Source organism: Talpa europaea (assembly GCF_964194135.1).
Source record: "Talpa europaea genome assembly, chromosome: 3".
Classification (NCBI taxonomy): Eukaryota; Metazoa; Chordata; class Mammalia; order Eulipotyphla; family Talpidae; genus Talpa; species Talpa europaea.
In genome coordinates, this window is record NC_140069.1 from 112,708,580 (window position 1) to 112,722,965 (window position 14,386).

At 33.0% G+C, this 14,386-nt stretch overlaps 1 protein-coding gene across 1 annotated transcript in view; it reads left to right on the forward strand.

Annotated features, from left to right (window-relative positions):
• Positions 1-14,386, forward strand: part of LOC311168907 (cadherin-related family member 4-like) — a gene marked incomplete at both ends in the record, with an annotated part of 76,873 nt that overhangs the window by 38,863 nt on the left and 23,624 nt on the right. The window contains 5 exons of the mRNA XM_084230611.1: positions 99-279; positions 2,592-2,748; positions 6,003-6,108; positions 6,961-7,182; positions 7,654-7,799. Of these exons, the coding sequence (XP_084086737.1) occupies positions 99-279; positions 2,592-2,748; positions 6,003-6,108; positions 6,961-7,182; positions 7,654-7,799 (812 nt within the window). The remainder of the gene's footprint in view (positions 1-98; positions 280-2,591; positions 2,749-6,002; positions 6,109-6,960; positions 7,183-7,653; positions 7,800-14,386) is intronic.

Here is a 14,386-nt window from a genome sequence, read left to right on the forward strand (position 1 = left end):
TTAATTGATCCCTAGAACTATTATTTTCCCAGATCATTGTTTTAATTCATAACTTATTCACCTTTTGAATGCTGACCAATTTGGCATCTATCTATTAGATTCTGGAGAGGTGACAATTGCCTATCCTTTGGATTATGAAGACACAGCAACTCTGCATTCTTGGGTATTATATTTTAGAGCTTATGACAACGAACGGCTACATTCTACTACTGGAACACTCACAGTGATTCTACAAGATGTTAATGACAATCCACCTCAGTGCACACAGGATATTTACACGTAAGTTTTCAGAGTAAACTTGGCCTTTAGATTTTGCCATAGGGAGAAATGAATGGGTGGGTATGGGCAAATAATATTCCATTCCTAGAATGAAAAAGAAGCCTTTCCTTACTTCCTTACTATATTTTCAAACAATACGCAAATCTTTTTCTCTCTTTTAAAACTGGTCCTGTTTTATTGCCTCAAAATTTATAAAAATCAAAGCTAGAAAAGACCTTAAAAAATGATTCTTATCTACTCTCTTGCTTTCAGGAAATGAAAACAACTCATATATTTACAAATAGCTTATATATACACATACACTAATATCTATATATTTATATTCTTTTTTAAAATTTATATTCACATTAACTTGTACATAATTCTAAAGTCACAAGCAAGCAATTTTTTGGTCAGGCTTTTTAATTGCATAAGATTTAAAAGTTTGTAATTAAGTTTAATTACATAAGATTTAAATGTTATTCTCTTTATATAAATGGAATACCAAGTTTGTTAGATTTCATTTGCTCACAAAGTTCACGCAGTTCACTAGCAGTGGTTTAGACCCTGAAATCCAGATTTCCTGTTTCTCAGTAAGTATATCTCTACAGAATATCTGATTGCTCATAAAATTCTTAGCTTAGTTTGGGAGCATTCTGGTAACTTACTCTTTTGTATTATAGTAACATACCCTACTTTAAGTGTGCACATAGTAATCCACCCCTGAGAAAAATCATGAGCATGTGTTTTTCATATAGTCAAATAACTGACAATAATCAACTTAATGGAGAAGGACTTTGATAGTCATGCAAGTTGAGCCATGGGAACCCCTGCTTAATTGGAGTTTTAAATTACATAGCAGAAATGATATTTTATACATTTCTGAAATGTACTTTTGAAATTTATTTAAACAATATTTTATGAATATTATTTCAGGAATATTATTTTATCACTTAGTAGTAACAAAATTCTAAAATCTAAATATAGAAATACTGCCATGCTGTTGTATACAAAAAGTTAAATTGACTGTAAAATTTTTGCAAGAGATGAATTCAACAAAAAGACAAGCAGAAATAATCAATTCTCCCGAAGCCAGTCCAATTGTAATGTACTTTTACTTTTCCAGGTAGTAGCCTACAGATTCTTAATGGGGGATTATTAGAAACTTTGGTCCTAGAATCTTTTGTGCTTAGCAAGTTAGACAACTCAATTTTATTCTGGTATAGTTTAAAACCTAAGATATTTTAAGTAACTAAAATTAGAACAATCTTAGATTTTAAACTATGCCAGAATAAAATGTGAGTTGACACAAAATCATAATTATGAATGTCTGATTGGTCAGGATCTTATAACTAATTTCTGTAACAAAAATTCAAGACAAAACAATGATCATCTGTTCGCTCCTTATGCAAAGGACAATGAAGCTTGGTTTGCTCTACTGAGTGTTACTCCTCCAAACTGTGATTCAGGCACCTGGTTTACTAGATCTCTGGCTTGGTGATGTTGTTGTCTTTTGCTTCCATGTACATGGAGTGAGGAAAGGAAAATGTGAAAAGTATCCCCAATATTTAATCACATAGTCTAGACAGATACATAGTCTTTCAGCTTACATTTCAATTGCTAATACACCTCTCCCTCTAACCCCCTGAGAAACTGGAAGTTGCAGGGAAACTAGGATATTTAGAGTGACATATGAAAATTGGTAAAAGATAACAGTCTCTGCTAAATGTTAAGTAGCTTTAATAGACAGTCACTTATAGGACTAGTGTAGATCAATGCATTATTTCAAGTTATTATTAATTTAAGGAACTTCCTAACAAGACAGTTTTAATTACCAAGAAAATTATACCACATAAGGATATAAGAGGTCAAGAGTTTATTCTTTTCTTCTGTATGTTTTTAAATAACCGTTTATATTCTCTAGTTTTCAGTTTTCTTATATTTTTTTAAACAGGATCAATAATTTATGTGCCTAAATGTGAAAGTATGGAGCAAGCAATTTCAGATTATTTTCAACTTTAGGAGCAAAAATTTAAAAATGATCAATTTGAGGTACTAACTGCCATTTTTCCAATGATAATATGTGTATCATACTACATTTGATGTTAATTAATCCAACATAATAGCAGCTTATTTTCCTAGGCCTTAGCAAAGATGCCAAATAACTTCTTATCTTTTGCAGTTTTTCACCAACTCTATGATTTTATTATTGTCAGAAGTGTTTATTCAAAATATGAGTGCATTTTAAAATATTTTGAATTAAATATTATAATCAGTATAAATCAAGATTAATATGCTACACCACATTTTTTCTCATATTTTACTCATTACAGAATTGAACTTCCTGAAAACATCCCTGCTGAAACTCTGTTAGTCTCTCTAACTTGTGTAGATAAGGATGGAACTGGCCCCAATAACAATATCAGTTATCATTTCATTATGGATAATTTTTCAAATGAATCCTTTACCCTCACAAACAATGAACTTAAAGTAAGTATTTTAAGTTTTTCTTGATTGTGGCCCTGTGACTAACCTTAGACAGAAAAACATTTTACTTTTTTTTATTACAAAATTCTTAATGAACTACAGTAGTTCAAATAGCTGATGGCAGAATTTGTTCCTGTATTTCCAACTGAACCTTAAATTGCCAACAAAATATTTTACTTTGGGATGAATGCTGGAATGAAATTTTAACCTTGGGAACTGAACTAGGAAGGTTATAAATGTCCTAGAACAAATGGTTCTGTGATAAAGTACAGGTTATTCCTTTGGAAAGTGTTGAAATGACCATAATTGTCATTAATTAGTATATTTAATAACTATTAACCACTGCATGAATAAAATAAATGTGGGTACTTGGTTACTACATCTATGAAATATAGAACAGCTTAAACATTTTTCCAATTTATTAAATCTAAATTTTATTAATAATTTTTGAGACCAAAGCTAGGCTATATTCACATATTTTAAAATAGAATTGGCATGATTGGATTAGGCAACATATTCAATCAAGTGCATAGGTAATATCTGAATATAATTTTGATTAAAAATTGCTCATATGGGCCTCCCCTGGTGGCACAGAGATTGAACGCTGGGCTGCGAAGCTGCCCTACAGCCTCTGTAGCACCAGTTTGATCCCGGGCAGCTGGCAAGGGTCCCACATGGTGTGTAGACCTCTCCTGTCGCACCTGCTGCTCCCCTTAGCAGTGTATTTCCTCAGTCTGCCTGTTCTGTTCCCTGCTCTGGCTCTGGTGAATTCTCTCACCCTTCCGCACCTCTGACTGTACCCAGTACTTGTATAAATAAATCTTTTTTAAAAAAAAAAATTGCTCATATGACCAATTGGTAAAGACACTGGACATATTCTGGGGTAATTATTATAGATAATAGCTGTTTTTTTTGGCTTTGATTTGACACAATCTTATGCAACTGGACTCCTTCCCAATCCTCATATTGCATTTTATCAATCCCCTAACATCCTCATGTTCTGTAATGGAAGTACAATGGGTCATTCTCAGCACTTTAAAATGCCAGTCTGTCTTTTATCTCTTTTTAGTCCTGCTGTTCACAACATTCATATAACTAGAAAACGCTCCTCGGCTATTTTGTGTCCTCATCAAGCATACACACTTGCACAGCCTTCATAATTGACTTAGACATCACTTCTTTTCTTCTAGGAAGCTATTCCTAATATTTCTTCTCCCTTTTGTCTGGGTCAGATGCTTCTGCTTGTGTCCTCAAGAGAATTTAATATCTCTCCCACCATACTACTTACCACATATTTCATTATGTCTTTCCATTTAGAAAGCTAAAACAAAAAAACAAAACAAAATAAAAAAGTCTAAAAATCTGTTATTAAACCTGCACTCAGTACATATTCAGTACTCATTAGATGTATGTTTATATATGGCTGAATTAATGAGTAACAAATGAACAAAATTAAAGTGTGAAACGGTATTGTAAGACATTGATTTGATTTAGTAACAAATCACTTCCAAATTGTGCCAAATTTTCACAATCCTTTTGCAATTGGAAGATATTGTTAATGTGATCAAAATGTTAAAACAGAGATTCATAAGCGCTATATATATATATATATATATATATATATATATATTTGTGTCTTGATAATGACGGATACTAATACAGTTCCCAAAATAAATGCACACACTATATGTGTGTGTGTATAAAGAAAAAATCAACAATGTGTTATTGTACTAAAGCTCCTCTACCTTTGACAAAAAGCAAAATCAGCCACACAAAGTTTCTAGTTTCATAGCCAAAAGCTGGTTTTGACTATTTGTTGAGAAAAATAGTTAATGTGAGGGTATCTAATGTACAAAAGGGACCCAGAAAAATGAGACAGTGTATGGAATCACATTCCTTCCAATCCTGCTTGAATGGCCTCAGGCCTACTCTAGGCTATGAGTACCTTGAAGAGTGTGTGATTATGCATGAACTGTGAAGGGGAGGCTAAAATCACCCCCTTTATTTCACATTATGAAAGATCCTGACTGAATCATGCTTGCCCTGCACATTCTTCCCAGGAGAGAAAAGTGAAAAAGCAAAAACATGAGATGCTTGACCTCTCTTACAAAGTGGGTTTCAAGTTCTGTGTTTGCATGATTCCAAAGCTTACAATTTAAAGCTTGCATCTGAGATATTATTCTTGCTAAAACTAGCTAATACCTTACTCATTTTTTTACACATGCAAAATTCAAGGCAACTAAATTTTACAAATCTTAAGTGCACACCATAACAACTGTTTATAAGCAAAACACATGAACAGAAAAAAGACACTCCATGGCTAATGAATCAAGGTGAACAAATGAACATCAAATCTGTACTCCTTGTTTTGTTATTAGTATACTCTTACAATATAATGCAATAATTACAAAGTGCCAGGATATATGGTAACAGTATTGAAGCTTTTTCAATCAATTTACAGTTCATATAAAACTTTCTTTTCCCATATGGAAGCTACTATCTGCATGTGGGTCCCAGAACTTGCAATGTGGCTTGTCTGAATTGAGATATGCTGCAAGCATGAAATAAGCAAGGGCTGTCACAGATTTAGCATGAATAAATGAATGCAATCATTTAAATATATTTAAATGATTTAAATATCTAAATACTTTTTGGTGCTAATTGCATGTTGATGATATGTTAGAGTGCATGAATACTTTGCTAAATTATTTTTACCTGTTTCTTTTAAATTTGAGAAATGAAGTGCTAGAACTTTAAGTGTACCTAGAGTTGTACCAGATCATAGTGGGGAAGATTTGAATTTCTCACCATGAAGTGTGATCCTAGCCAGAGGATATTTGTAGATCTTTTATCAAACTGAGGAAGTTAGCCTCTAATCCTAGATTACTGAGAGGTTGTTTTTTATTTTTTTCCCATGAATGGTTGTTGGATTTTGTCAAATGATTTTTCTGCATTATTGACATGATCATGTCACTTTTCAATTTAGCCCACTGATAAGATAATGTGACTACTGGAAATGTTAAAATGACATGTAGCAGAACACCTGTGAATTGCATTTCTGGCTCATATTCCTTTTGAATATATTCTTATTGACTAGCAGAGTAATAAAATAACACTTTTATTTACCTTTTTCACTAAAATTTTTGCAAGTCTTAGTTTTAGATTAATTGCATTTAAGCTTATCACTTAGATTAAAAACATTTAAGCTTATCATTTAAAAGTGACCTCTTGATCAATGTAATATCTTTCATCTGCAGACTGGACCTAAACATCTAGATTACGATAATGCTATTTTGGCAGAAATGCACTTCAAATATATATTGTTTGTGAGAGTATCTGATGAAGGAAATCCTGTTCTGTCCAGTAAGTTACTAACTTGAAATAGCAAATATTTTGATTTATACAAAAATAAGAATTTTTAAATTATTAGAAATATATCCTATTCATATATATCTTCTCATTGTATAATGATGTATATAAATTATCATCCATGACTTATTTAGTACACATTAAAATTTTTATCTTAAATTTTTAAAAACTTTTTTAAATTATTTTTTATTTTAAAAAGAAAAAAAAAAGTCCAGAACATGAGTGGGAAAATGATGTTTAAATCCTATTATAAGAAAGTATAGCTATTTAAAGGCAATGTTAAAAATGAAATTCTCTGAAATCTTTGTTGCCCAAAAATTTCTCCACAGCTCATTTTGCATTAAAGAATATACCAGCATTTGGGTTCCCATCATAAATAGCACTTCCTACTTATTTCTTTGTTATATTGTCATGTTAAAATATTTTAATCAGGGCCTCCCCTGGTGGCACAGCAGTTGAGCACTGGGCTGCTAAGCTGCCCTCAGCCTCTGCAGCCCGTCCCACAAGTTGCAACAGACCTCTCCTGCCATGCCTGCTGCTCCCCTCAGCAGTGTGCTTAGTTGGTCTGCCTGCTCTGCTCCCCGCTCTGGCTCTGGTGAATTCTCTCACCCTCCCGCGCTTCTGACTGTACCCAATGCTTGTATAAATAAATAAATATTTTTTTTAAAAAAGAAAATATAATGTTTTAATAACAGAACCACAGAAATGTAATTGTATCATTTACACACTTACAATTTGATATGTAGTACAGGATGCTAATTTAGAAGGATAGGAAAAAGAATTATAGAAGAAGGCACATTGTCACCTTAACTATATATTGATATTTATGTACTTTTTTCTCCATAGCAATAATTACAATCATCATAAGAGTAACTCGCATAAATGAATTGAATCCAATTGGATCAATGCCATCATTTACTTTCAGTATATTTGAAAACAGTCCAGTTGATACCTTAGTTGGAAAAATTACATATACAGATGCAGACTGGCCATTTAATAATGTAAAATATACCATAGTTGGAGGAAATTTTGGATCACGTTCCCAATTTTACATTGAACCAGACACAGGTATTATAAAAATGTTCATATCAATTAATGAAAATTTAAAGCTTATATTTACTCACTTGGAATTTATTTTATTGACAAACTCATAGTTTCAAAGATTATAAAACTTTTAGCATAAATTATATGTTTACCTTATTTGCTTTCTGTATCCATAAATTCTTAGTTATTGCAGGAAAGCATTGAAGCCTTGATATTTGCTATAGTGATCTGCAGAAATCTGTACTTATGTATGTTTTTCCATATATCTAAGAATGTATAAGCGGTAACCAATTTGGAGTTCAGATCAACATCTGTCATGATTTTGTTGATGAATTATATTCTGGGAATATTAATATATAACCAAAATTGCATTGCATTTGTTCATTTCCGTTTGTTATTGTAACGATTATTTCATTTACGTGACTTAAAAGTTAGCATAAATTTAAGATATTTAGTGATCCCAGGATAACAATTCTTCCTTTATTCTTGTGCCAGGAATGATAAAGCTTTTGGATTCACTAGACAGGGAAGTTGAATCACAGTATAAAATCATTGTGAAAATAACAGACTTGGACAATGATGTTGTCCCCAACCCCATCAAACAGAGAAGTGGTACTGCTCAGGTGACTGTCAATGTTCTGGTAAGAATGAATCTCTGCCCGTAATAATGTCCATTAGGAAGTATATTCTTGGGAAAGAGAAACAAGGAATACTGTGAATTATTAAAGTTCAGTGCCTCAACCTGTACTTAAGTTCAGAGAGTGACATGTGGGTTCAAAGAAATTATAATGTTAACATAAGTGATAAAATTGTTACTCTGTGTGACTTCTGAATCTGATTATCTCATAAACATGAATTCAGACTAAGAATGACTGATATCTCAAGTTGTATTTAAGAAATTGTTGGAAAAATTTTTATTTTACACAGTGCTGTAAGCAAACATGTGTAGGTTTCAGAAAGATACTTTGATACTTTCGAAGAAGAATCTATTTCTCTATTCCTCTGGCTGTTTTCCCCAAGAAATCAGCCACAGAGGTTCACAATCATGAAATTTAGTGGCTAAAATCTGGGCTTATAAAGTTTATATATTCATAGCAAAATATATTTCACTTGTCTTGTTCTAGACTTATATCAATACAATTCTGTGCATTCCATTTATTGGCAGAACTCTACAAAAGGAGCACAATCTCCTGTATAAATAGTACCAATTTTTCTTTCTCTTATGACTTTGTGCTCTTTCTTGCTACTGGAGAGCAGTAAGAATTCCAACAGTGGATCCTATCAGGCAGCCAATAACTTCTAATAAAAATGATTTAATACCACAAACATTGTTCAGAGTACATGTACACTCCAACATGGTGAACACTTTCATATGTGTTCTTGGTGAAATAAAATACTTAAGTGGTGCCCACAGCCCAGTATTACAATCTTCACTATAGCCTCATTATGTCTGGATAACACAATAAACCATGGCAATAATCTTTGTGGAAAGAAATTTAATCAAGTGACTTCAGTGGTTTCTAACATGACTTAGACAATGCCATAAACTAATGAATCTTCTGACCTTGTGCTAACTTTCTACATATCCCAAGCACATTCTAAGTTGCATTCTAAGTTTCAGTAGAAGTGAAATTCAAAATACAACTCTTTTTCACCCTGCAGGGAATTACCTGTTTCATAGAAAAAAATATTTTGTAATCATCATGATTCCCAAGGAAATTAGAAAGTCTCCATTGGTTACTGTAATTGCATAATGATATCTATTCATTTACTATTGTTGTCTATGCACCCTAATATGTGCTTTCAGGCTTCTGGGTTTTATTATTTAATGTATCCATCATGTCTACATCTATTAGTGTTTTATATATTCAAGTTTCCAATGTTTTCCTTCTATGTAAGGTATTATTTTTGAAATACAATGTAAGTATTGCGTGAAACTGTATGGTAGGAGTTATGTTCATTATGTGAACTGATTTTTCTGTTCTTCAGAAGTTTTCACCTGGTGTCGTTACTCTTCTTATCTAGGTTGCATTTCACTACTAAGGTACTAATGTGAGAGAAGCTACTTATTGTGAGACCTACACAATTGTACAAAATGTAAATTGCAAAAAAAAAACACACACACAAATCAAGGCATGAAAGAACAAAGCAATGCTGCCTCCTCTTGCTTCTCAGTTGAGGAATTTTCAAATCAACAGGATCATAATTTAAATCATTTACAATTTGTTTATTTTCAATTTATAAGATAAAATAAATACCCGAAAGAATCGTCTGTCACAAAATATCTTTAAATGTGTTGTAAATGTAAAATGTAACAATCATCAAAGTAGAAAAAATAACTCTAAAGAAATTAAGGGAAATAGCTGGAAGCCAAAAATAGAAATTACTTAATATTGTCAATTGTTCTAGAACAAAGTTCTTTTTGTTCTCTGTAAAGAAGGTGCTCACAATTTTACAGCAATATGGCAAAAGAAATTAAAATTAATGAACAAGAAAGGTAGGCAAGGAGGGAAAAGAAGATGGTATTAGAGGAAATTCCCTGCCACACTTCTGGGAAAATAACCTAGAGTATTCTAGAAAGGCACTAAACTAAGAAGATTGCATGACATGGGGTGAAACTGGAGCACCTCCTGAAAATCAGAGATCAATGTTGACCACATGACAGAAGAAACACTGAGGAAAATCATTAGGCAACAAAAGTCTTTTGTTGGCTCCACACACTTGTGGAATGCAAACTCTTTTCTGTGGATTTAAAGATGGGGAAATATGTGTGAAAGTGCTTGGGTAATGCAGGTGAATAGGACTCCCCGTGAGGAAGATAAAGTTCAGAAAGGTCCAATTCCACCCCCCCCCCAAACTGTGTTGCTCAGGATTGAGCAGACACAAGATCAAGCAGATACAGTGAAAATGATCTGGAATCTTCAGGGAAAGTAAATGGAAAGCTCAGTCTGCAGACATGGATCTGAAGCCCAGAGAGTAGGGCTATCACCAGCATAAGCCATAGGCACCATATTCACGAGATACAGACCTGTCCAAGTCCCTCCTCCACCCCCAGCAAAGCCAGCTACAGATGAGTTCTCCCTGATATACAATGTTGTGGACTGGAAAAGTGGAAGCTTAACACTTAATACTTAGAAAGATAATAATGAGAAGATGAAAATTAAAATAAATTGTAACTTGCGTCCTTAAGAGGATACTATACCACACAGAGAGCAAATCTCTGAAATTAAAAACAAATATTTTGAGTTTGAATAATATATACAGCAAAATACGAGAAAATTCAAGCCAACATTAGGAACATGTAGTCCCATGTGTTTATTTTGAAGAATTCATCCAGTAACAAAATCAAAACTCTCTGGAAAGGTTTAACCTCCACCTAAATTGTAGAGGATTCTAATAGAGAACACCTGGTTGAATATGAGCTTAGAATGTTGATAAACAAAAGAAGAAAAACAAACAGGGAACCATCCTGAGTCTGGATAATAACGATTGCCTAGAGCTAGTGAAGGTCAGGTTTCAGGCCCATGAAGGTAACCAGGTATGTTGAGGCATACACAGACTATTACACATCTGAGAAGAAAATAAAAAAAAACTACACTGGTAAGTCACACTCAGGATTAAAATTTGACCAATTATCACTTGATAAACTTATGACCAATCAAAACTACACTGACAAAAAGAAAACCTCATTGGCATAAAGTGGATCTAGCTCTGTCCTTTTTGCCTATATAAGTCCCTCCCCTCAGAGCTCCTTCATCATTCAGTTCAATTAGTCCTTAGGTTTATATCCCTTGGACTACAGTCCTGAAGCCCCAATAATCATCTGCTCTGATAAGTAAAAAGACACACTTCTGTAATACTAGAGCTGTAAAATAAAAGCTGTAACACTACTGCTAAAACAGGAGGGCTGCAATGTTTCTACTGTGACACATGATTTATAAAACTCCAATTGCAACTGCTGCTCTGCTGTAACTAGGTTGCTCTAACTTGACCGGAACTTGGTATCATGGTCAACAATGTAAATTGACAAGCTGTTAGAAAAAGGCTTCAAAATGAATTGCTGACTTTGCCAATGCATTATTGTTATTTCACATCCAGTTCACTGACCGTAATCTGAAATGACTGGAGCAAGATGGTTTGGGGTTGGGTACAATGCCAAGGCTAGTCCACCTCTTTGTGAGGTGACTTCATGATTAGGGATGATTTGCTTCCTTGTATTATGGAGTCTTTCCAGGGCAGGTACAGATGCTAATTGACAATTCTCTGGATTTGTTTTATGTCAGTTGGCTGTTAAGTGTTATTTAAGTGTTATATATCATATAATAATTACTTCATATTAAATCTGAATCATTTCTTTAGGCAGTGCTGGCATATTTGAGAGTGTCTTTGTAGAAAAAAAAACATATACAGCAAAATAACTATAATGCTGCTAGATCATTTGTATAATGAATTTAGTAACTACAATGTTTGCATGCCCCCTGGTCTCAAATCATTACTGCATGCCACACATTTTAACAAAGAGCACAGTAGTGAAAATTAGATGTGGTTGGATTAGCAGTGTCTTGGATGAGAAATGCTTTGGATGAAAACCAAGTTGCATTTTCATGTGACAAGGCACTTCATGCACCACCTGAAAAGCTAGATAAACAATTGAATGGAAAACTGGAAAATGGTGCCGAGATTAGATGAACCAAGAAGTTCACAGGTGTTGTTATCAAATGGTTTATATGAGTTGGATCATGATATCTGAAATAATTTTTAAAAATAGAAAAACTTTTCCTTTCAAGTGACTATGACCTCAGTGGCATCAATCAGTTGTTAGTTTATTGTGGCTTATGTGAGTTAGAAAGTAAGCATGGACGGATGATAGAAAGTGAGCAGTCCTATAACAAAGGACATAGCTATTCTTCTATCTAGTTAGAGACAAAAGTTTTATACCCAGAACTCTCAAGATAAGTAAATCAATATTCACAAATAATGTTCATGCCTAGATCTGAAGAAAAACAAACTAGGAATTTCTTTACTGTTTAAAAAAAGTTCTAGTATAATGATGTCTCTTACACCATCTAGAACTTGTTGACAAGAATTTGCATACAAAATTTAAGGCTGTTTAGTCTCCTGCAAAGAGCATGATAAATTTCCTCAGAGGATAGTTTCTAAATCATCACTGTCTCTTAGTGATTCTTTTGAAGAAATCATTATCAAACACATTCCCTTTGTTTCTAAACCAGATTATGGTGGCTCTTCCGTAGCCAGATGCTTAGTTCATTTCTTGAACATATAAAAGTATGAGCCATTTTCTTTACCTCTAAAATATTAATAGAGTCAATGACTTATAAATTAGTAAATTAATGGTTGACCTTCCCTGAGGGTGATTCTAAGAGTAGTGAAACTCTTAGACCTCATTGTTTGTAGGAGCATCGTTAATAGTCATACTAAATTTATCTACTTTTAGAAGTAAACTCCTATTGGTAGGTAAATTTTACTAACTTGGCTTTCTAGAGGAGAGGTGTTAGGAAGCACAGAAATAACCATCTGAAATAATGAGGCATTACTAAAATTTGAGTGTCAGAGCTTTTTATCCATTTTAAATAAATGGATACTGGATCGATCTCTCTGTCTACCTATTTTAATCTGACTGGTAACCATACAAGGCAGTGATACTAACATATGTCAGAGATGATGGTGTTGCCAAATGTTTTTTATGCCATTGCATGGTGTTTAAGAGCAAAGACTCTTTAGCCAGATGGCCTGGATATGAACCTCAGTTTTACTAAATAATATGTCTGTGACCTTGGGCAAGTGTTTGAACCTCTTTTATATTTTTCTACCTTTATAAAATGGCAGTAATAATAGTGTCTACTCCAGAAGGTAGAGATGAGTTTTTCAAAAGTGAATATTTATAAAGTACTAATTGGCTCACAGTAAGCACCTTGATGTTTCTAGTAAATGAACAAATTACAATCATTTTCACATGGAGAAGAAAGTGATGGAAATTGTTACTCTATTGATTCTGCATATTTGATTAAGATTGGATTTCCATCTTTTACTCATCAAAACAAAGGCCAGTAACCACTTAAATGTGACTGATAAGCACTTTGAACATTCTTATTTTTTGCAGATTATGAACTAAAGCTGCAGCAAAAAGTCACTACATTTGCATATTTTAAAATGCATGTTTTCTTGAATTGTTTATATATTATAAAACTGAAACTGTAAATCAATTTCTTTCATGTACCAAATATGGACTAGCTTAAAGAATTTTAAAATATAGCATAAAGAACTAACCTACTACACATTTTATTTATAAAATGTGTGAAATCACACTCTAAAAAAATTTAAAAGAATGTAAACTGAAAGAAACAAAAGAAAAAGAATCCCACTGCATTAGTCAGAGTTCTCCAAAGAATATATATATATATATATATATATATATATATATATATACACACACACATATATATACACATATATATACACACACATATATATATCTACCTATATATATATATATCTACCTATCTTTAGTAACTATCTCTCTACCTATCTTTTGTTCTAAAGATAGTTACTATTATTTCACATGATTATGGAGAATGAAGTCCCATGGTTTGCCCTTTGCAAGTTGGACACTCAGGAAAGCTGGAGGTTTAGTCCCACTCTGAGTCTGAATATCTGGGCAGAAGTATCCTTCGTATTAGTCCTAGTCTAACTGTAGGAAAAGACCAATGTCCCAGCTCAGCAGTCAGGCAAAGAAAGCAAATTCTCTCTTCCTTCTCTTTTGTTCTACTCTGGAACTCTGCGCATTGGATGAAGGCCACCCATATTGCAGAGGGAATTTGTTTCACTCAGATTACTTATTCAAATACCAGTATCATCCAGAAATGTCCTGTCAATCCCACCCAAAAATAAAGTTTAACCAAGTATCTGGGTTTTCCATGATCCAGTTAAGCTGACACTTAAAATTACCCATCTCACCCACCACAATTCTAGTAGATATCTGAAATGGAAATTAACTGTTCTTTTCTTAATGTTCCAATGGTTTTAATATGTACATTTTATCACTTAGATCTTTCTGGTTTACATTATATTTTTTTTATTTTATTATGTCTTAAGTCCTTGAGGGTAGCATTTTTTATTATATATCTTTTTTTAAAAAAACATATTTAACTTTTTTTTTTTAAGATTTCTTTATTTATTTATACAAGCACTGGGTACAGTCAGCACAGGA